The 22888-nt window shown below is 42.8% G+C and overlaps 1 protein-coding gene across 1 annotated transcript in view; it reads left to right on the top strand.

The window, feature by feature from the left end:
• The window catches only part of LOC142245910 (vomeronasal type-2 receptor 26-like), a 71879-nt gene that overhangs the window by 28014 nt on the left and 20977 nt on the right, over nucleotides 1–22888 (top strand). The window contains exons 3-5 of the mRNA XM_075319233.1: nucleotides 351–1166; nucleotides 6879–7094; nucleotides 17632–17755. Of these exons, the coding sequence (XP_075175348.1) occupies nucleotides 351–1166; nucleotides 6879–7094; nucleotides 17632–17755 (1156 nt within the window). The remainder of the gene's footprint in view (nucleotides 1–350; nucleotides 1167–6878; nucleotides 7095–17631; nucleotides 17756–22888) is intronic.

The raw sequence follows: 22888 nt of genomic DNA, 5'->3' as shown, positions 1-22888 counted from the left end.
CCTACTAGCAGAGATATTTCCATACTAGCTGCTAATACCATCAGCCCCAGTAGAGACATTTTGCAGCGGCGGCTCTCTACATGTAGCCGCATCACCGCAAGTGGCATCACAAATAAACTTTATTCAACAATCCCCTGTAAATATCCCCATTACAAAAATGGCCGAGGGCACAGAACCAGGTAATGGCCACCATCGTGACATCCCAAGACGTACACTGCCCGGAACTGAGTACCCCATATCCCTGGGTGCTATACTATACATACTGTATGCATAAAGATTTTACAGTCTTTGTTCCTTTAATTTAACATTAACTTCATTTTTCTTGTGCATAATTGCTTTTTTTTCCTTAGATCAGCTATGGTGCCACAAATCCTCTTTTCTCCAATAAGAAAATGTATCCATCCTTCTTCCAAACTCTTCCAAGGGATCAAACTCAGTATCTGGCGATAGTTAAACTTCTCAAACATTTCGATTGGACATGGATTGGTGTTATTGCCTCTGATGATGATGGAGGGGACACGCAAAGTCAGGAGTTAATGAAACAGGCAGAGAGTTATGATATTTGCATTGAGTTTATTCTGAAAATGAAAACTGATGATCTCCAGAATGAAAACAACGACAATGAAAAGAACAGAAGAATATTTCAAAAATCAACCTCAAAAGTTATTGTACTTTGCGGCACAATTTCATTTCACTCTGTACAATTTATAGAGGAACAAAGCATTTCCGGAAACGTGAAGACTCTGATTATACCGGCCGGGTCAAATATTCATATTATTTCATCAGTAAAACATAAATCATCGTGCCATGGGAGCCTCATATTTTCATCACCAAGTATAAAGATCCCACATTTGAAAACATTTTTGGAAAATATAAGTCTTCAAAATCGTCCAAATGACCCTATATTAGAACATATCCTAATTGTATACTTTAACTGTAAACCTTCAAATCCCATCCTAAAAATTATAGCTGAAGAAAAGTATCTACTCAGACTTAGGAATTGTTCCAGGACAGTGAAATTACATGAAATTGGCAGCAATCATTACTATACGGAAGCATTTAGAACCACCTACCATGTATATGATGCAGTCTACGCCATGGCTCACGCTCTACATGAAGGCTTTCTTCACATGCCAAGAAACTTCAGTTGTAAACACATGTTGAAGGTATTTCAACCCTTTTTTCCTTCCAGTTGTATTTTCACTTTTCATCTGGTAATCAGAAAAAATATCACACTTTTTATATTTAAAAAGTTCCTAAAATAATAAAACCCTATAACTGTACATACACAGACACATTAACCCCTTCCCAACGCAGCCAAATACATTTTTTTTCTTTAACTTTTTGCACAAGCTAGATTTTTTTTTATTTTTCAGTCCATATAGCGGTATGAGGGCTTTCATATTGTGGGACAAGATGTACTGTTAAATGGCATCATCATTTTATCACATAGTGTACAGTAAAAGAGGGGAAAAAAATTCCAAGTCCCATAAAATTGTAAAAACAATCCGCAATTCTGACATTGTTTTTTGTGAATTCTTTTTACGGCGTACATTTTGTGATAAAATGAACGTTGCTATATGATTTTTCCACTTCAAAAGGATAACAGAGATACCAAACTTGTCCTTTTTTTAATTACATTTGGGTTTAGAAAAAATTTGAATTTCTTAAAAATTCCCTAATTTTTATTGTGTTGCCATTTTCTGAGATTTGCAATGTTTTCATTTCTTGGATTGATGAAGCCAATTGAGGGCTTATTTTTTGTCTTACGATACATAATTTTTTTTACCATTTTGGGATAGATGTGACATTTTGATCATTTGTTACAGTATAATTTGTAGTATTGCTGTGACCAAACATAAGTTTGTCACTTTCAAATTATTTTCTATTTACAGCATTTTGGTTCTGAATAATTTTTGTTATATTTTGATAGAGTGGATCTTTGTGAATGGCTTGATACCTGTTCATGTGTATTTTCAATTATTTTTTACTTTTCAAAACTTTTTTTTTTAGCTTTTCATTGTATCTATTTATCCCCTAAGGGAACTTGAACCTGCGATCTTCTAATCGTTTGTACTATACACAAAACCACAATATTGCTGCATATAGCAAAAATCAGCTATATGCAGTGCTTCAAATGGATCCCCAATTTTCTGGTGGCTTCAAGCTGCTATTTTCAAGCTTAGAGGGGCCAAAATGCATTACTTTTTCCACTCTGACAATACCAGCCCCCAGTGGGCTACATTGGCTTACAATGGCTTTACCATGGCTGATTATCAAAAATAAGAGGGAACCCCACATCGTTTTTATAAATTATTCAACTAATGTAAAAATATTGTGGGGTCCCCCTATCTTTGATAACCAGCTTGGGTAAAACAGAAAACAACAGGCTGCAACCCCAGTAGTCTGCTTTACAGTGGCTGATTATCAAAAATAGAGGGGATCCCACACTGACTGCTCAAACAGCAAAGAGGGTACCATAGGATCAACCAGCTGTGACTTCAGCTGAACCTTGCTACCGGATTGTCGTATTATCAAATTCTGGACTGCTCTACTGCCGTATCATACAATGCAACAGTCCAGATATGCAGCGAGTTTAACTGCGGTCACAGTTGGTATCATGGGAACCACCAGCTGAGACCTCAGTTTAGCTAGCAACCAGATTGCCAGACTGTCAAATTGCATGATACGGTGGCAGAGCATTCTGGCAATCGGGCAGTGAGTTCACCGGCGGTGACAGTTGGTATCGTTGTCCCTGACTGTGAACTCCAGTGACCTGATTGATGTTACTGCTTCTCACAGACAGATGCATGCCCATTGCACTCGGTGTGTTCCAGAGGCTGCAGTGAGCTGTTTCATTTTGCATGGCCATGGATCATTATGGGGCGTCGTTATGGATTATGTCGGACCTGTGGGGCTGTTTTTAGGGTTACTAAATGCGTGAAAGAGGGTATGTGTATTTTTTATTTCAACTAAAGGATTTTTCTGTATTTGTATTTATTTCTTTTGAGTTACAGGGTTAATAGTGGGGGTGCTTCATAGACCAATACCACATATATTACCCCGATTGCCTCTGCACCAGAGAACTCGAGATGAGCTGGTAAAGTGTCAGAATTGGCTCATTTAATGTGATGCACCTATTCTGGGGTGGCTGTGGGCTACTATTTTCAGGCTGGGAGGGGCCAATAACCATGGCTCTTCCCACCCTGATGATACCAGCCTGAGCAGTCTGCTTTTCTGTGGCTGGTTATTAAAAATAGGGGGGTCCCCACACTGTTTTTAATCATTTATTTACATAATTTAAAAAAAATGTTGTGAAGTTCCCCTATCTTTGATAACCAGCATGGGTTAAAACATACAACTACAAGTTGCAACCCCCAGCAGTCTGCTTTGCCATTGCTGGTTATCAAAATAGAGGGGATCCCACACTGACTGCTCACACAACAAAGAGCGTACCAGGGTACATTGAGAACCACCAGCTGGGACCTCAGCTGAACTCGCTGCCAGATTGCCAGCCTGTCAAATTGCGTGACATGGCGGTAGACAGTTCACCGGTGGTCACAGCTGTGGTTTTCAATGTAGCAACTGTTATCTCCAGTGAACTCGCTGCCAGATTTCCAGCCTGCTTGGGTGCTGTATCATGGTATTTCACAGTCTGGCCTGGCAGCGAGTTCAACTGCTGTCACAGTTGGTGGCTCACACAGAGAGTATTGTGGGAACCACCAGCTGTAACCTCAGTTTAACTAGCAGCCAGATTTCTTTACTGTTGCATTGCAAGATACCACAGCAGAGCAGTCTGCCAACCGGGCAGCGAGTTCACTGGTGGTCACAGTTGATACTTTGGCAGTCCCTGGCTGTGCACTCCAGTGACCTGAGTGATGTCACTGCTTTTTAAAGATGGAGGCTCCCCCTCTGTGTTCCAGAGGCTTCAGTGATCTGTCACATTTTCTGTCACCTCAGCCTCTGGATGAAGCAAAGCCATGAATTGTTGTAGGACATCATTGTGGATTACGGTCAACCTGCAGGGTTGTTTTTAGGATTAATAAATGGGTGAAAGAGGGTGTCTGTGATTTTATTTCAAATAAAGGATTTGTGTTTTTTTCTTTTAAGTTATAGTTAGTAATGGGGGTGTTTCACAGACATTACCTACATTGGGCTTGATAGCATCTGTGATTTTGGAAAAATCCCAGCTATCATCAAGCCCACATATTACCTTGTTTGCCACCATACCAGGGCAATTGGGATGAGCCGATAAAGCACCAGAACTGCTGCATCTAATGTGATGTGCCAATTTTGGTGCAATTGTAGGCTGCTATTTTCAGGCTGGGAGGGGCCAATTTCCATGGCTTTTCCCACCCTGATACTAGCCCCCAGAGGGGGGATCCAAAGCCATTTTTTTCATTATGTATTTAAACAATTAAGACAAAAATTGAATGGAATATCCTCTGTATTGTAAACCAGCCATGGTAAAGCAGACTGCTAGGGTATGCATCCCCTTGTTGTTTGTTTTATCCACGTATGTTATCAAAAATAAGGTGGAAGTCCATGTCATTTTTTGTTCAAGTGGTGCAGCGGCCAATAACATCATGTCAAGACTTCTCATGGCTGTGATGAGGCCGGAAGTGCCCACACTGACAAACCTTGTTGATTAGCTGCTTTGCGGTGTTTCAAAAAGCTTTACTTGGATGCCAAACCCAAAGAGAAACCTTATGTACAGGTAAAAGTCTGTGTTTAGGTCCAAGAACCTGACACCCAGTGTTTGGTATAAACCCTTAACTTTACAGTTCTGGTTCGCTCATTCCTACTCATGAACATTATTATTAGCTAATGTGTGATAAGCCTTTGGTTCCTTTTGTGTTGTCATGGACTATTTTATGCCTTTATTCTCTTCTATCCATGCTACATGGTGCCCTAAAGGGTGTGCATAATCTGACAAGATCTCCTGTAGTCCAATAAAAAGACTTTATCCTGAAGTCTGCGCAGTTTACTGAAAGTTGGTATATGTATTCGATGAAACTAAAATGAATAAAATAACAAGGAATCGGCAGAAGTATAAAGGTAACACAGACATACAGTATATATGACAAATGACTAAACAGTATATAAACAATGTGTGCTATCAAGTCTAATAAATGCAGATGACCAATGCAGGTGTGAGAGTATAGGGTATCTGTTGGCTGCAAATAGGCATTGCATAATCCTCCTTACCAGTAATGTTTTTATGTAGTGGAATATAATGGAGGATATCCTATTTACCTTTGTCCATGAAGAAAATGAGCTCCTCCTTCCCACATTGCACCACTGCAAAGAGAGGAGATGGAGAGGACAATGGGACAAAAAAAGAGTGCTAATAAGCAAATCAGCCCCTGGATAGAGCCTGTGTACTGCAAACAAAAATTCACTAATAAAAACATAAATAATTATGCTGAAAGCTTGACAGCTTTGCTCTTGGAGTGGTCTTTCTTGGCAGACAACTGGCAAGAAAAGGTAATACAGTGGAACCTCGATTAACGAGTAACCCAGTTAGGGAGTATTTTGCTTAACGAGCAAAGCTTGCTGTAAATTTGTAACTCAGTTTACGAGCAAGCTTTGCTGTACGAGCAAAATACTCACCGCACACACTTCCGGTTCCGTACATCCATCGCGCTCTAACCCGCTCTTGCAGTCCGCACAAACACACACAAACACGCATGCACACACACACACACATATTATTCTCACCTTACCTTCCGTTCCATCACCGGCCTCCCGGATGTTATAGTTCGCCGCTACAGGATGTGCATCCGGTAACCATTGCGATGAGGGAAGAACTTTCGCTGTCAGCCACTACTCAAAGGCAGCTCTCTGACCAATCAGAGGCAAGCGGCTCATGCCTTTGATGTCAGCGCTCTGGCAGCGGAAGTTCCTTCCTCGTTGTGATGGTTACCCGATACACATCCTGTACTGGCGAACTGTAAGAACTAGGAGGCCGGCGATGGAACGGAAGGTAAGGTGAGCATAATATGTGTGTGTGCATGCGTGTTTGTGGTTTTGTGTGTATTTGTACGTGTTTGTACGTGCGTAGAATTGCACAATAGGTGACAAGGATGGGACATTTAAGAAGTTGTGGAACAAATTATTTGCATTGCAATGATTTCCTATGGGAAATCTTGCTTTGCTAGATGAGTAACTTGGTTTACAAGCACACTCCCAGTATGAATTGTTCTCGTTAACCAAGGTTCCACTGTAATGGATTTCAAATTTCCACAATTTGTACACAATCTGTCTGACTGTGGATTTGCTGGAGTCCAAACTCTTAGAAAATATTTTGTAATTTTTTCCAACCTGATCGGCATTAATAATCCTTCTTTTAAGGGTGTCAGAATTGTCGTTTGATCATGGTACAATACAATTTAACAAATATGTGTTGAAGAAAAATCAGACTTCAAGATAAACCTATTCTTTAAATAAAACAGGTTGCCCACTCACCTAATTGTGATCCCATTGAATATAAATGCCAAACTCTAATTTCACCTTCGATTCATCTGCTAATCCTAAATTTTCACATCTTTGGCCACTCACAGACTAGTTATATTGGATTTATAGTATTGGGCTGGGGCTGCAATACAAATTTACCATGGCACTCTGTGCACTACAAAAGGTCACATTTTTATACTGACATAATGCATTATGATGTAAGTAAAAGTGGTGACATTACAACCGGAAAGTTACTGCGACCATTACACAAATCGAAAAATTTGTCCATACAAGTCTAGTCTGAATTCGCCAAAAGTTATCAACCTCTTCTGTTTCAAATCTCAAAAAATACCCACACAGTTTTCCTTTATGCACCAAGTTTGCTTACTCTATTTTTATTTTTACTGTTTCACTTATTTCAGTACTTTTTAAGAAAACTTCATTTCCAAGATCCAATGGGAAAAGAAGTCCACTTTAATGACAAAGGAGAAATGACGACTCACTACCACATTAATAATTTTAGAATTGCCTTTAAATCTTGGTTAATTTTAAAACATGTTGGAACATTTAATCTATCGGTTCATGAAGAAGATCAGCTCTTTATAGATACTAGGAAAATATTTTGGAACAATGATAAGGTCAGTATATAGTCCATTTTCATGTATGATTATTTTATTGTATTTGGCTAAATATTCAAAGTTTTATGTTATCTAAATCCCTTTCTTTAATCCTTTTCACCTGTAATAAAATTCTGTACTTGCAAAATCTATTTTACTTAAATGTCAAAGACCCTAAAAGTCTTCAAATTTGCATATTTTATTTAAAAGCTGATTTCAGGGGGATGAAAGTCAGATTTTGAAAGTGATACACAACAATACTTAAAAGGGTTTTTCACCCATATTTTTTATTTTCTAGATCGATATTATATTGAGAAACAATGTTTCTATCAAATACCTTATGTTGGCAATAGTGCCTGTGAGAGGCGCTATTGCAGACTGCTGTTCCCCGCTCTGTGACCCCCGGTCTCTGTGACCTCAGGGATCCGGTGACGTCACGTCAAGTTCCTGACACTGCAGTTGGCCGCAGTGTCCATGAGTGATGGGCTGTGGGCGGTGTTTCACCGCTCGTCACAGCCCATCAGCTCCCTCCTCCCTCCTCCCTCACAGCAGAGCGCTGCAAGCAGGAGACACGCTAAGTTGTGACAAGCGGTGAAACACCGCCCACAGCTCAGTGAGTCAGGAAGGCTGAGGCCGGCCGTAGGAATGTGACGTGTCCGGAACTTGATGTGACGTCACCGGATCCCCGAGGTCACGGAGCCCGGGGGTCATGAAGCGGTCAACAGCGGTCTGCAATAACGCCTCTCACAGGCACTATTGCCAACATAAGGTATGTTTCTCAATATAGTATCAATCTAGAAAATAAAAAATATGGGTGAACCACCCTTTTAAAAGGGTCTTCAATAAATTTAAAAGGGTAATCTGATATTTAAAACGTCCTTTATAAAAATCCATTTTTACACGTAAAGCACTTTTGTCAATTACTTTATTGTAAAATACCCTACACTTGTCCATGTTCAAATATTTTTTAAATAGTTAAGTAAAGTTTTTATACTTTACTTCATCTGACATTTCATTTCAGGGGACCCTTAAACAGGACAATAAATGTAGTCCCAGCCACCTGTGATTTCCTGCAGTACCTATCACCCCTCCTGGAATTGGTTAACATCAGAGGACCATGCTGCAGTCACTAACCACAGCTTGTTTTCATCATTGTGAAACAATACATCATCAGAGGGCAGGGACACATAAAGAGTGAGTTACAGGTGGAGGACCGTGGGAACCTACAGTTGTGCTCGCAACTTACCCGAGTGATGTAATCGCTGATCGCTGTGGCTCAGTCTCTTCCTGAAGCCTGCAGGGGGGCAGTTATGTTTTATGATCCCACGCTGTGCCTTCAGTAATTTAGCAGAGCTGGAATTATTGTGGAACCTTGTGTGGATTATATCTGACCTGGGTGTTTTGGGGGTAAATAAAGTGGTGAAAAAGGTTTTTTTTTTGTCTTTTATTGCAAATAAAGGATTTTTTCAGTGTTTGTGTTTATTTCTTTTCACTTACAGATTAGTAATGGGAAGTCTCATAGATGACTAGGGCTTAGCGGCAGATGTGAGCTGCGATTAACCCCTTATTACCCTGATTGCCACTGTGCCAGAACATTCGGGAAGAACCGGGTAAGGTGCTGGGATTGTTGCATCTACTGGATGCCTCAACTGGGGTGGTTACAGGCTGCTTTTTTTTAGGCTGGGTGGCCCAATAACCATGGGTCTCCCCAGCCTGAGAATACTAGCCCTCAGCTGCCGGGCTTTATCATCGGTAGGTATCAAAATTTTGGGGACCATGTGCCGATTTTTAAAATTATTTATATAAATAATAATAATAAAGCAGCATGGGGTCTCTCTTTTTTGATACACAACCAAGATAAGCACACGGCTGGAGGTTGCATGCTTAATCTGTGCTGGATATTATAATATGTGTGGACCCTATGCCAATTTTTTATTTATTTTTACTGTACAATATAGACCTGCAAACAGCGTCTGTGATTTGAAGCGTTTGACATGCTATCATTCTGCGTGGGGGTATGTCTGACTGCAACCAATCACAGATGCCAATGGGCAGGGAAAGCAGCACAGATACAATGAAGGTAATGAGTAGAGATGAGCGAACCGGTCGCGGTTCGGCTCGAGGTCGGTTCGCCGAACGGAGGTCCCGTTCGAGTTCGGTTCGTCGAACGTTCGACGAACCGAACTCGAACTGCATAGAAAACAATGGCAGGCATTCACAAACACATAAAAACACCTAGAAAACACCCTCAAAGGTGTCCAAAAGGTGACAAACAACTCACAACACAACACAAACACATGGGAAAGTGACAAGAACAAATTCTCATGCGAAAACAAAAGAGCGTAACGAGGAAAAAGAGGACGAGACACAGATATAGGCACGGCACGCCCTTCTAAAATCATGTAAAACACCGCAAGGTGACTCCAAGCGTAGTCTCCCTTTTTTCCAAAAATTGGGCCCCACACACACCCACCCATTCAGTGGCAGCACTTGTGCTCTAGTTGTACACTTTACAGCTAGATTTGCATCAAGCACATTCAAAAATACGCCATTCTTAACTGTCCCCAGGATGACACCGGGGTAGGTAGCAAAGTCTTTGCTGAACCATGACTTGTTCATCTTGGCTCCTATTAAAAACAATGTAAGCAAGGGTTACTCCAAGCGGAGTCTCCCTTTTTTCAAAAAATTGGGCCACACAGACACCCCATCAGTGGCAGCACTTGTGCCCTAGTTGCAAACAGGATGTTTTGATTTGCATCAAGCACATTCCAAATCCACAAGCATTTACTCTCTTCAGGATGACACAGGGGTAGTAAATTCCTTGTGGATCCATGACTTGTTCATTTTGATGAATGTTAGTCTGTCCGCATTGTCACTGGACAGACGCGTGCGCTTATCTGTCAGCACACACCCAGCAGCACTGAAGACACGTTCAGAGACAACGCTGGCAGCTGGACATGACAAAATCTCCAAGGTGTAAGTGGAGAGCTCTGGCCATTTTTCAAGATTTGAAGCCCAAAATGAGCAAGGCTCCATTTGCAAAGTCATGGCATCGATGTTCATTTGGAGATACTCCTGTATCATCCTCTCCAGCCATTAACTATGTGTTAGACTTGTTGTCTCTGTTGGCCTTGCAAAGGAGGGTCTAAAAAAATTATGAAAAGATTCCATAAAATTGCTGTTACCAGCACCAGATACAGTCCTACTGGTACGGGTAGACTGTTGAAGATGACGAGACCGTCCCATGTTTGTCAAGTTACAACTGGGAGATTCACTCCCTGCACCTGCACGGTTGTTTGGTGGAAAAGCCGAGCTAAGATCGAGTAACAGCTTCTGCTGATACTCCTGCATACGTGCGTCCCTTTCTATGGCTGGAATTATGTCACAAAATTTGGACTTGTACCGGGGATCTAATAGGGTGGCAAGCCAGTAGTCATCATCACTTCTAATTTTGACAATACGAGGGTCATGTTGGAGGTAGTGCAGCAAGATAGCACTCATGTGTCTTGCGCAGCCATGCGGACCAAGTCCACGCTGTGTTTGTGGCATAGAAGTGCTAACCGTTCTTTCTTCCTCTGACATCTCCCCCCAACCTCTTTCAACTGAAATTTGACCAAGGTCTCCCTCATCTGCTGAGTCTTCCATGTCCATGGACAGTTCGTCCTCCATTTCTTCATGTTCTCCTGCACCTTCCTCAACATTTAGCCTGCTACTATGCGCCCTTGTTGATCCCTGTCCCCCTTGGTCCCATGCCTGGCGCCTTGTTGATGATGAACGTCTGGACCTTGGTGATGTTGTTGTGTCTTGCGCATATGAATCCTCCTGTAGTTCATCCCCTTCCTGTTGTCCCACCCCCTGACTCCGAATAGTGTTTAGCGTGTGCTCCAGCATGTAAATGACTGGAATCGTCATGCTGATAATGGCATTGTCAGCGCTAAACATATTCGTCGCCATGTCGAAACTGTGCAGAAGGGTGCATAGGTCCTTGATCTGAGACCACTCCATCAGGGTGATCTGCCCCACCTCTGCATCTCGTTGGCCCAGACTATACGTCATGATGTATTGCACCAGGGCTCGGCAGTGCTGCCACAGTCGCTGTAACATGTGGAGAGTCGAATTCCAGCGTGTCGGCACATCGCATTTCAGGCGATGAACCAGCAGGCCAAAAGACTTCTGGAGCGATGCAAGTCGCTCAGCTGCGGCGCTTGAATGGCGGAAGTGAGCAGACAGTTTTCGTGCCCTGGTCAGAAGGCCATCTAGGCCGGGATAGTGTGTTAAAAATTGCTGGACAACAAGGTTCAACACGTGAGCCATACAAAGTACGTGTGTCACCTTGCCCAAGCAAAGGGCCACACCCAGGTTTGCAGCATTGTCGCACATGGCCTTACCAGGCTGCAGGTTGAGTGGAGACTACCATTTATTAAACTCGGACTGCAGAGCTGACCACAACTCCTCAGCTGTGTGACTCTTATTCCCAAGACATGTCAAGCTAAAGACCGCCTGATGACGTTGCGCTCTGCTGCCAGCATAGTAATGAGGGGTGCGTGATTCCTTCTGCGCTGTGAGAACGCTGGTGGCCTGACCAGGCAGGCTTGGGGCGGAGGTGGAGGACACAGATGAGGTGGAGGAGGCAGAAGCAGTGGAGGAACTTGGACAGACAGAGGATTGACACACAAGTCGTGGGGACGGCAAGACTTGTGCAGCAGACCCTTCACCATCTATCACCATAGTTACCCAGTGCCCAGTCAGCGACATGTAACGTCCCTGTCCATGCTTACTGGTCCAAGTATCGGTGGTAAAATGCACCTGTTCACACACAGAGTTTCTCAAGGAGGGGGTGATGTTGTGTGCGACATGCTGGTGTAGCGCGGGCACACCTTTCTTAGAGAAGTAGTGGCGACTGGGCACCTGGTACTGCGGCACAGCGACAGACATAAGGTCTCTAACATCCTGTGTGTCCACCAGGCGGAAAGGCAGCATTTTGGTAGCCAAGAGCTTACGGAGGGATAAAGTCAACCTCTTAGCTTTGTCATGGGTCGCAGGAAATGGCCTTTTATTTGTCCACATCTGAGGGACAGAGATCTGGCTGCTGTGTGTAGACGGTGTTGACTAGGGTGTCCCTGGAAAAATGCAGGTTTGTGAGGAAAGTGCAGTCGGGACATGATGTTGCCTTCATCCAACGTTAGTGCTATCGATGTCTGAGAGAGCTGTACACACGCACTTGTTTCCCCTTCCAAACCAACTGACAACCTACCAAGCAAACTGCCTGTTGCGGTTACAGTGGTGGAAGTTGTGCGTTTAAAACCAGGTGTGACAGCTGTCCCCACAGTCCTAGAAGATGAAGAGCGCGCGGATGCACTGGAAGGGGCAGGCCGTGGATGGTTCGCTCCGCTAGGCCGCATTGCAGCACGGTGAGCTTCCCACTGGGACATATGATATTTATTCATGTGACGATTCATGGAAGAAGTTGTCAAACTGCTGAGGTTTTGACCTCCACTAACAGAATCACGACAAATTTTACACATCACATAATTTGGGTGATCTTTTGCTATGTCAAAAAAGGACCAGGCTAGACAAGGCTTAGAGGGCATGCGACCTGCTGAGCCCCCCCGACTAGTGCTCAGAGGCAGAGTGGTGGCTGAAGATGCAGTTGTAGACGTGCTACCAGTGCTCCGACTCTGTCCAGGAAGGCGCAAGGTAACTTCGTCGTCGGTTGCATCCTCCTCCACCGCCTCTGTTGACCTCCTCGAGTGCCTGACTGTGGGTTGAAAGTAGGTGGGATCTAGATCTTCCTCATCAACTCCCCTCACCCTCAGACCGAGCCTCTTCTTGCCCTGACCGAAAATTTAAGTTGTCATCACAATCTGGTATCTGCGTCTCATCGTCATCAGTATGTTCCTCATTGTCTATAACCACAGGTGCTACAGTTTGTGACAAAGGGTCAACATTATGCTCAGAAACATGGTCCTCACGGCCTGAATCAGAGTCACAAAGGTTCTGGGCATCACTGCAGACCATTTCCTGGTCTGTACTCACTGTAGCTTGGGAGCAGACCTCTGATTCCCAGGCTATAGTGTGACTGAACAGCTCTGCACTATGGGGAGATAAGGTATGCACACCAGTGACTATGGAAGGGGAATACATGTAATAGCAGAAACTGCTGTGTGAATACTGACATGAAAAATTCAATAGCTATTTGTAAGAATGAAATGTGAAAAATGGAACCTGCATTACTGCCATGAATATATGAATAAAGAGAAATTTAGCTACTGAATTGATCAATGCAATAGAGCCCCAACACTACGCCAAAGTATTTCTCTACGTTGGGGTCCCTAGCTTGTATGTGTCCTCTCATGCAGTTAAAAAACTTACCGTGTATGGGAAGCGGAGACCCAGGCTATATATACGATGTGGATTGGCAATAGGTGTGTATGGGGAGGGTTCACAAACGAAAAACTACTAACATTAAGGAATAACGTTTGGAACTCCATTCTATGTCTGAACTGGGTGCAAAAAACCTAAAAAACATCACTATGGGGAGATAAGGTATGCACACCAGTGACTATGGAAGGGGAATACATGTAATAGCAGAAACTGCTGTGTGAATACTGACATGAAAAATTCAATAGCTATTTGTAAGAATGAAATGTGAAAAATGGAACCTGCATTACTGCCATGAATATATGAATAAAGAGAAATTTAGCTACTGAATTGATCAATGCAATAGAGCCCCAACACTACGCCAAAGTATTTCTCTACGTTGGGGTCCCTAGCTTGTATGTGTCCTCTCATGCAGTTAAAAAACTTACCGTGTATGGGAAGCGGAGACCCAGGCTATATATACGATGTGGATTGGCAATAGGTGTGTATGGGGAGGGTTCACAAACATTTTTCACATATTCACTCTTGCATATAGCTATTGGATTTTTCAAGTCAGTATTCACACAGCAGTTTCTGCTATTTCATGTATTCCCCTTACATAGTCACTGGTGTGCATACCTTATCTCCCCATAGTGAAGTTTTTTTAGGTTTTTGCACCCAGTTCAGACATAGAATGGAGTTCCAAACGTTATTCCTTAATGTTAGTAGTTTTTCGTTTGTGAACCCTCCCCATACACACCTATTGCCAATCCACATCGTATATATAGCCTGGGTCTCCGCTTCCCATACACGGTAAGTTTTTTAACTGCATGAGAGGACACATACAAGCTAGGGACCCCAACGTAGAGAAATACTTTGGCGTAGTGTTGGGGCTCTATTGCATTGATCAATTCAGTAGCTAAATTTCTCTTTATTCATATATTCATGGCAGTAATGCAGGTTCCATTTTTCACATTTCATTCTTACAAATAGCTATTGAATTTTTCATGTCAGTATTCACACAGCAGTTTCTGCTATTACATGTATTCCCCTTCCATAGTCACTGGTGTGCATACCTTATCTCCCCATAGTGATGTTTTTTAGGTTTTTTGCACCCAGTTCAGACATAGAATGGAGTTCCAAACGTTATTCCTTAATGAACAGCTCTGCAGACTCAGCCATCTCAGTTCCACCATACTGTGCAGGGCTGATGGAGACTTCCGAGCTGGGAGAAAGCAAGTTTGATTGGGCTGACAACTCAGAGGACTGGTGTTTTTTGGATGCGGTAGTTGAGGTGGCTGAGAGGGCACTTGTTGGACCACTTGAGATCCATTCAAGCATTTTCCTTTTTTGGCCATCATCTACCTTTGTTCCTGTTGTTCGTGTCCGTAAAAAAGGGAGCACATCGGATTGTCCACGGTGAGTAGTAGACATCTTACTTTTGCAGGTAGATGGTCTATCTTCAGCAGATGTTAATGGATCTTTGCCGCCTTCCCCACAGACAAACCCTTTTTTTCCTTTTCCAACACGCCTCTTCCCCTTTCCACCAGCATCTGTCATTTTGCCACTCATGTTGATTGCGACAAGATTGTGCACTTAAAATGTGGTAGTAAAAATTGAGAGGTGGTGTAGATTTCAGCGGTGGTCTAGCTTTATTAACAGCAGAATAATAAAGAATAATTATCCCTGACAATGCAACTACGGTTCTTAAACTGGCAGCATAAATTGCTAGTATAATGGCTTAGTAACAATGAGTTTTAGTGTGCAATGCAGGCAGACGTGCTGCAAATATCTTTGCACTACTGGGGCAATACAGCAGTCCAACAGCCACGTTTAGGATGCCACTAAGTTCACTCAGTGTTTGCTAGTATAATGGCTTAGTATCAATGAGTTTTAGTGGGCAATGCAGGCAGACGTGCTGCAAATATCTTTGCACTACTGGGGCAATACAGCAGTCCAACAGCCACGTTTAGGATGCCACTAAGTTCACTCAGTGTTTGCTAGTATAATGGCTTAGTAACAATGAGTTTTAGTGTGCAATGCAGGCAGATGTGCTGCAAATATCTTTGCACTACTGGGGCAATACAGCAGTCCAACAGCCACGTTTAGGATGCCACTAAGTTCACTCAGTGTTTGCTAGTATAATGGCTTAGTAACAATGAATTTTAGTGTGCAATGCAGGCAGACGTACTGCAAATATCTTTGCACTACTGGGGCAATACAGCAGTCCAGCAGCCACGTTTAGGATGCCACTAAGTTCACTCAGTGTTTGCTAGTATAATGGCTTAGTAACAATGAGTTTGAGTGTGCAGAGGACAGGAGGGTACAGTGGCAGGGTTGTGGGTCTCTGGGTAGGGGAATGGAAGCCTGCCTTTCTATCCCTCCTAATGGGGAAATGCAGCGAGGAAATCCCTGACCTTAGCTACACAGACGCTGTCCTCTTGTGTAGCTGTTAAACTCTGTTTTCACAGACCTGTCACCTATGGCTCTGACCCTGCCGGTATGAGCCCTTAAAAGGACTGATAGAAAGTGCTATCCCTATGCTGTCCAGCGCTGTGTATGGAGCGTATACAGCAGTATCGATGATAGGAGCTGCGCCAGTGATGTCTGACACCAAGGACGCAGAAGGCAGATAATGGCGTGCTGCAGGAAAATGTCCGGTTTTATAATGCAGGGACATGTGACATGGACATCCTATCACACATGCCGTTGCTTCTCTGGCTAAAAGTCCACTTAGCTGTGTGTGTCTGGGATTGGCTGACATGCTGGCCCGCCCCAGTACACGCGCGCGCTTAGGGAAGGAAGACAAGAAAAAAAAATAAAAAACATGGCGATCGCCATTATACATACAGCAGTGATCTGAATGCGCTGTTCCCGCACACTATACACTGAAATGTCATAATAGTGTGAGTCACAGAGTGACTTACACTATTACAGCGGAAAGCCAGCTAGGAATTAGCTGGTGTTTTTGCTGCTAGAACCGTTCTCGAACGTATCTAGAACTATCGAGCTTTAGCAAAAAAGCTCGAGTTCTAGTTCGATCTAAAACAGCCCCCAAAATCACTCGAGCCACGAACTGGAGAACCTCAAACCGCGAACCGCGCTCAACTCTAGTAATGAGCATCTCCGAAAGGGATGAGGTCAGTGGGAGCACTTACATCTGTGCTGCTGACTCGGTAAGTAATGCCCGCTTGCTTTATTATTTTTTTCTTTATTGTTCCTTTTTTTTTGTATTACCTGAGTGACAGATACAAATCAATATCTGGAATTCCCTGATAATTCCAGGCCACGGCTTGGCACTCGGATACCTTTGAACCCACGCAAGTCTGGTCTTTTACAGTATGGGTGTGCCCATCACTGCCTTTTGCAACATGGTTGATGTCTTTCACCCTGCTTCTGTTGCCACCTTTGGATTCCATCTCCTTTCGCAGTAAGAAGCTGTGGCCAATGGAGGCATAAGCTCTCGTGTCATTTCTCGCCCAGCTTCTATGAGCAACATGGATTGAGGACATCTTCAGAGGGTGGAGATGAAAGCTGTGGTAAGTGAAGAGAGAAAACTGTGTGGATGATGTAGGACATGTCATCTACACAAAGCAGGAATGAGGACAGTGATCATAAGAAGAGAGGAGGCATTGGATAAAAACCAGAGATGCTCATACTAGAATGCAGTAAAAGACAGCTTACAGGTGTCGGCCATACATTTTATGGGGAAGAGCGGGTAAGAGGTTCCCTTTAAGGACCACCATTCTTTTTTTTATTTCTCCTCATTGTATTCTCAGAGAAACAAGTTTTCTATTCCTAAAGTTAAACTAGTACTATATAAAAGTTTTTACAATCGTTGCACAGTGCTGTTGATCGGAGGGGATCTGGGTCCTTAAACCCTACCGATCTGAAAAAATTTTTCATCAATATGAAATCAGCAGGGGTCTAACACCTGAGACTCCCACCAAACATCTCATACCAGCTCTTGCAGTAACCAAAGATAGGCAATGAATCATAAAATTATAGAATCATAGAATTATAGAATGTCAGAGTTGGAGGGGATCTCCAGGGTCATCGTGAAGCTGAATACATTTTTCTAACAGTAAAAAGAATAAATAATGTTTCAGATATTTAATATTTTATTTTTTAAGCTTCAACATTATGACAATACATACATTGTACAATATAATAAAAAATATGATCACTTATGTTTTAGACTCCGGTCTCTAAGTGCACTGAGGAATGTCCACCAGGTTATCGAAGGATCTTAATGAACGGGAGACATAAGTGCTGCTTTGAATGTCTGCAGTGTCATTATGGGGAAATATCTAATGAGACAGGTATTAATTACTTCATTAATTTCATTCCAGGTACATTTATTTGACTGCCATTTTTTTGAGTGTATCTGATTGTTTTACATGTGTATTTCTGTTGTCAGCTGGGCAGAGGGGGAGTCTAAAAGCTGCCAGAAGAGAATTGATAGGTAGTGATGTTATCAGGGGAATAATGATTGAGGTCCCATAGGATTTTGACCACAACTGGGTCAAGGGAGGGAGAGGGCCCATTGATGCCAGTTGGGTTTTCAGCTGAATGTGCATCTAAAATACATATTCAATTGAAATGGCCAATGACACCAACAGCAATTGACTCCTTGCACCACAAAACCTATACAAGCCACTGATGTTACCGAGGCCGGCAACTGATGTCTGTGTTCTAGTCGGGGGTGACGCACAATCTTACTGCCATATGCTGACCCATGCCATTGCATCGGCTGTGAAGCCAGAAGAGAATGCTGCTGGTCATGGGGTCAAGGACTGACAAAGAGAATAAAGGTCGCTAGTGATTGCACCCGCCCCTGTCGTTTGTGCGTCACGGACAAATCGCTGCACGTGGTGAACAATATTGCCAGTACGCATCACACCAACTTAGCTTCCTAACGACGACGCTGTGGCCGGAAAACAACCTCTTTTTTAAGGGGGAGATTTGTGCGGCGTCACAGCGACATCACACAGTGGGCCACCAATGGAAGCGGAGGGGCGGAGAGCAGCTGCATAAACGTCACTCCCACCTCGTTGCCGGAGGACGCAGGTATGCTGTTGTTCGTCGTTCCTGGGGTGTCACACATAGCGATGTGTGCTGCCTAAGGAACGATGAATAACGTGCGTATCAAACGAGCAACGATTTTTGGGAAATGAATGATGTATCAACAACCAACGATTTTGAGCACTTTTCGGATCGTTAGTAGTCGCTGGTAAGTGTCACACGCAACGCTGTCGCTAAGGAGGCCGGATGCGCGTCATGAATTTTGTGTTCCTAGCGATATCTCGTTAGTGATGTCGCTGCGTCTAAAGTGGCCTTAATGTTTATTTTTAAGGTGTTGGACAAGAATGCTAGGTAGGGACATTGTTAATGAAATTCTGTTTTTCATTTTCGATTTTTCGTCCCCTTCTTCCGAGAGCCATAACTTTTTTTATTTTTCCTGTCAATATTGCCATATCAGGGCTTATTTTTTGTGGGACAAGTTGTACTTTTCAATGAAACCATTGGTTTTGCCATATAGCATACTGGAAAACAGGAAAAAAAAATCCAAATGTGGAGAAATATGGAAAAAAGTGAAATTCCCCAATAATTTTTTTATTCACAATGTTCACTATATGGTAAAACTGACATGTCAGTATGATGCCTTAGGTTGGTACAAGTTCGTAAATATGTATAGTTTTACTTTTATATATGTGGTAACAAAAATTCAGAAGTTTGTAGAAAAACAATTGCGCTTTTGTCACCATTTTCCGAAACCTGTAGAGTTCCCATTTTCTGGATCTGGGGCTCAGTGACAGCATATTTTTTGCGTCTTGACCTTACGTTTTTAATTATATCATTTTTGTGTAGATGTGACGTTTTGATCACCTGCTAATGCATTTTTAAGAAATGTTGCGGCGACCAAAAGTCGTAATTTTGGCATTTGTAATTTTTTTCTTGCCACGCTGTGTACAGATCAGATGAATTGATTTAAATAAATATATCAGGCATTTCTGAACACGGCGATGCCAAGTATGTGTATTTTTTATTTTTTAACTGCTTTACTTTTAATGGGGCAAAAGGGGGGTGATTTAAACTTTTTAAGTTTTTTTTTAACATTTTTTAAAACTTTTTTTTACATTTTTTTATTTATTTTACTAGTCCTCTTAGAGGACTTTTTTCACTGCACAGTCGCCTGTGCATTTCTGCGGATCAGAACAACCCTAAAACATTGAATCCATTCTTCCTTCTACCAGATGGTGTTATGCTTGCATCAAGTATTTGTTGAAATTTCATTGTATGCATTCTTGCCTCTACCAGTGACATTTTTTCCTGTGCATTAACTGCAACACAACCATAAAGCATGATTGATCCAACCTTATGCATAATGGTTGGCGAGATGTTATTTTCCTGAAAGTCTCCTAGATTTAGGCTGGAGTGGGCCCAATTACAATGGACCTTCCCAGCCTAAAAATACCAGTCCCTAGCTGTTTACTTTACCTGTGCTAGTAATCAAAAATAGAAGGTAGTTTGCATTTCATTAATTTTTTTTCACTGCACCTGCCAATTATAGTAATGCAAGTAGCAAAAATGGTGTAAACATTATTGTGATTAGCAGGTAATTCCCACATGTTTAGTAGCTGAAAAACAGGCGCCAAACATGTGGGGATGGGACATGAAAATCGAGAGGCGAATATCAAAATAGTCGACGAGTAACGAATATCCTGAATACCTTAATATTCATGAGAATAAGGAATAGTGCCAAATATATTCACTCATCACTAGAGTTGAGCGCGGTTCGAGGTTCGAGGTTCTCCAGTTCGCGTCTCGAGTGATTTTGGGGCTGTACTAGATAGAACTAGAACTCGAGCTTTTTGCTAAAGCTCGATAGTTCTAGATACGTTCGAGAACGGTTCTAGCAGCAAAAAGACCAGCTAATTAGTAGCTGGCTTTCCGCTGTAATAGTGTAAATCACTCTGTGACTCACACTATTATGAAATTTCAGTGTATAGTATGTGGGAACAGCGAATTCAGATCACTGCTGTATGGATAATGGCGATCGCCATTTTTTTTTTTTTTCCTTGTCTTCCTTCCCTAAGCGCACGCGTGTAGTGGGGCGGGCCAGCATGTCAGCCAATCCCAGACACACACACAGCTAAGTGTACTTTTAGCCAGAGAAGCAACGGCATGTGTGATAGGATGTCCATGTCACATGTCCCTGCATTATAAAACCGGACATTTTCCTCCAGCACGCCATTATCTGCCTTCTGCGTCCTTGGTGTCAGACATCACGGCGCAGCTCCTATCGCCGATACTGCTGTATACGCTCCATATACAGCGCTGGACAGCTTAGGGATAGCACTTTCTATCAGTCCTTTTAAGGGCTCATACCGGCAGGGTCAGAGCCATAGGTGACAGAGTTTAAAACAGAGTTTAACAGCTACAAAAGATGACAGCGTCTGTGTAGCTAAGGTCAGGGATTTCCTCGCTGCATTTCCCCATTGGAAGGATAGAAAAGCAGGCTTCCTTCCCCTACCCAGAGACCCACAACCCTGCCACTGTACCCTCCTGCCCTTTGCACACTCAAACTCATTGTTACTAAGCCATTATACTAGCAAACACTGAGTGAACTTAGTGGCATCCTAAACGTGGCTGTTGGACTTCTGTATTGTCCCACTAGTGCAAAAATATTTGCAGCACGTCTGCCTGCATTGCACGCTCAAACTGATAGTTACTAAGCCATTATACTAGCAAACACTGAGTGAACTTAGAGGCATCCTAAACGTGGCTGTTGGACTTATGTATTGTCCCACTAGTGCAAAGATATTTGCAGCACGTCTGCCTGCATTGCACACTCAAACTGATAGTTACTAAGCCATTATACTAGCAAACACTGAGTGAACTTAGAGGCATCCTAAAAGTGGCTGTTGGACTTATGTATTGTCCCACTAGTGCAAAGATATTTGCAGCACATCTGCCTGCATTGCACACTCAAACTGATAGATACTAAGCCATTAAACTAGCAAACACTGAGTGAACTTAGTGGCATCCTAAAAGTGGCTGTTGGACTTCTGAATTGTCCCACTAGTGCAAAGATATTTGCAGCACGTCTGCCTGCATTGCACACTCAAACTGATAGTTACTAAGCCATTATACTAGCAAACACTGAGTGAACTTAGTGGCATCCTAAAAGTGGCTGTTGGACTTCTGAATTGTCCCACTAGTGCAAAGATATTTGCAGCACATCTGCCTGCATTGCACACTCAAACTGATAGTTACTAAGCCATTATACTAGCAAACACTGAGTGAACCTAGTGGCATCCTAAAAGTGACTCTTGGACTTCTGTATTGTCCCACTAGTGCAAAGATATTTGCAGCACGTCTGCCTGCATTGCACACTCAAACTGATAGTTACTAAGCCATTATACTAGCAAACACTGAGTGAACTTAGTGGCATCCTAAAAGTGGCTGTTGGACTTCTGTATTGTCCCACTAGTGCAAAGATATTTGCAGCACGTCTGCCTGCATTGCACACTCAAACTGATAGTTACTAAGCCATTATACTAGCAAACACTGAGTGAACTTAGTGGCATCCTAAACGTGGCTCTTGGACTTCTGTATTGTCCCACTAGTGCAAAGATATTTGCAGCACGTCTGCCTGTATTGCACACTCAAACTCATTGTTACTAACTCTAAGCCATTATACTAGCAAACACTGCTGCCAGTTTAAGGGCCGTAGTTGCATTGTCAGGAATAATTATTGTTCTTTATCCCACTAGCTAGACCACCGCTGAAATCTACACCACCTCTCAATTTTTACTACCACATTTTAAGTGCATAATCTTGTCGCAATCAAAATGAGTGGAAAAATGACAGATGCTGGTGGAAAGGGGAAGAGGCGTGTTGGAAAAGGAAAAAAAGGGTTTGTCCGTGGGGAAGGTGGCAAAGCTCCATTAACATCTGCTGAAGATAGACCATCTACCAGCAAAAGTAAGATGTCTACTACTTACCGTGGACAATCCGATGTGCTCCCTTTTTTACGGACACAAACAACAGGAACAAAGGTAGATGATGGCCAAAAAAATAAAATGCTTGAATGGATCTCAAGTGGTCCAATAAGTGCCCTCTCAGCCACCTAAACTACCGCATCCAAAAAACACCAGTCCTCTGAGTTGTCATCCCAATCAAACTTGCTTTCTCCCAGCTCTGAAGTCTCCATCAGCCCTGCACAGTATGGTGGAACTGAGATGGCTGAGTCTGCAGAGCTGTTCAGTCACACTATAGCCTGGGAATCAGAGGTCTGCTCCCAAGCTACAGTGAGTACAGACCAGGAAATGGTCTGCAGTGATGCCCAGAACCTTTGTGACTCTGATTCAGGCCGTGAGGACCAAGTTTCTGAGCATAATGTTGACCCTTTTTCACAAACTGTAACACCTGTGGTTATAGACAATGAG

The sequence above is a fragment of the Anomaloglossus baeobatrachus genome, chromosome 1 (genome assembly GCF_048569485.1).
Source record: "Anomaloglossus baeobatrachus isolate aAnoBae1 chromosome 1, aAnoBae1.hap1, whole genome shotgun sequence".
Lineage (NCBI taxonomy): Eukaryota > Metazoa > Chordata > Amphibia > Anura > Aromobatidae > Anomaloglossus > Anomaloglossus baeobatrachus.
This window is presented reverse-complemented; position numbering and strand designations above follow the sequence as displayed.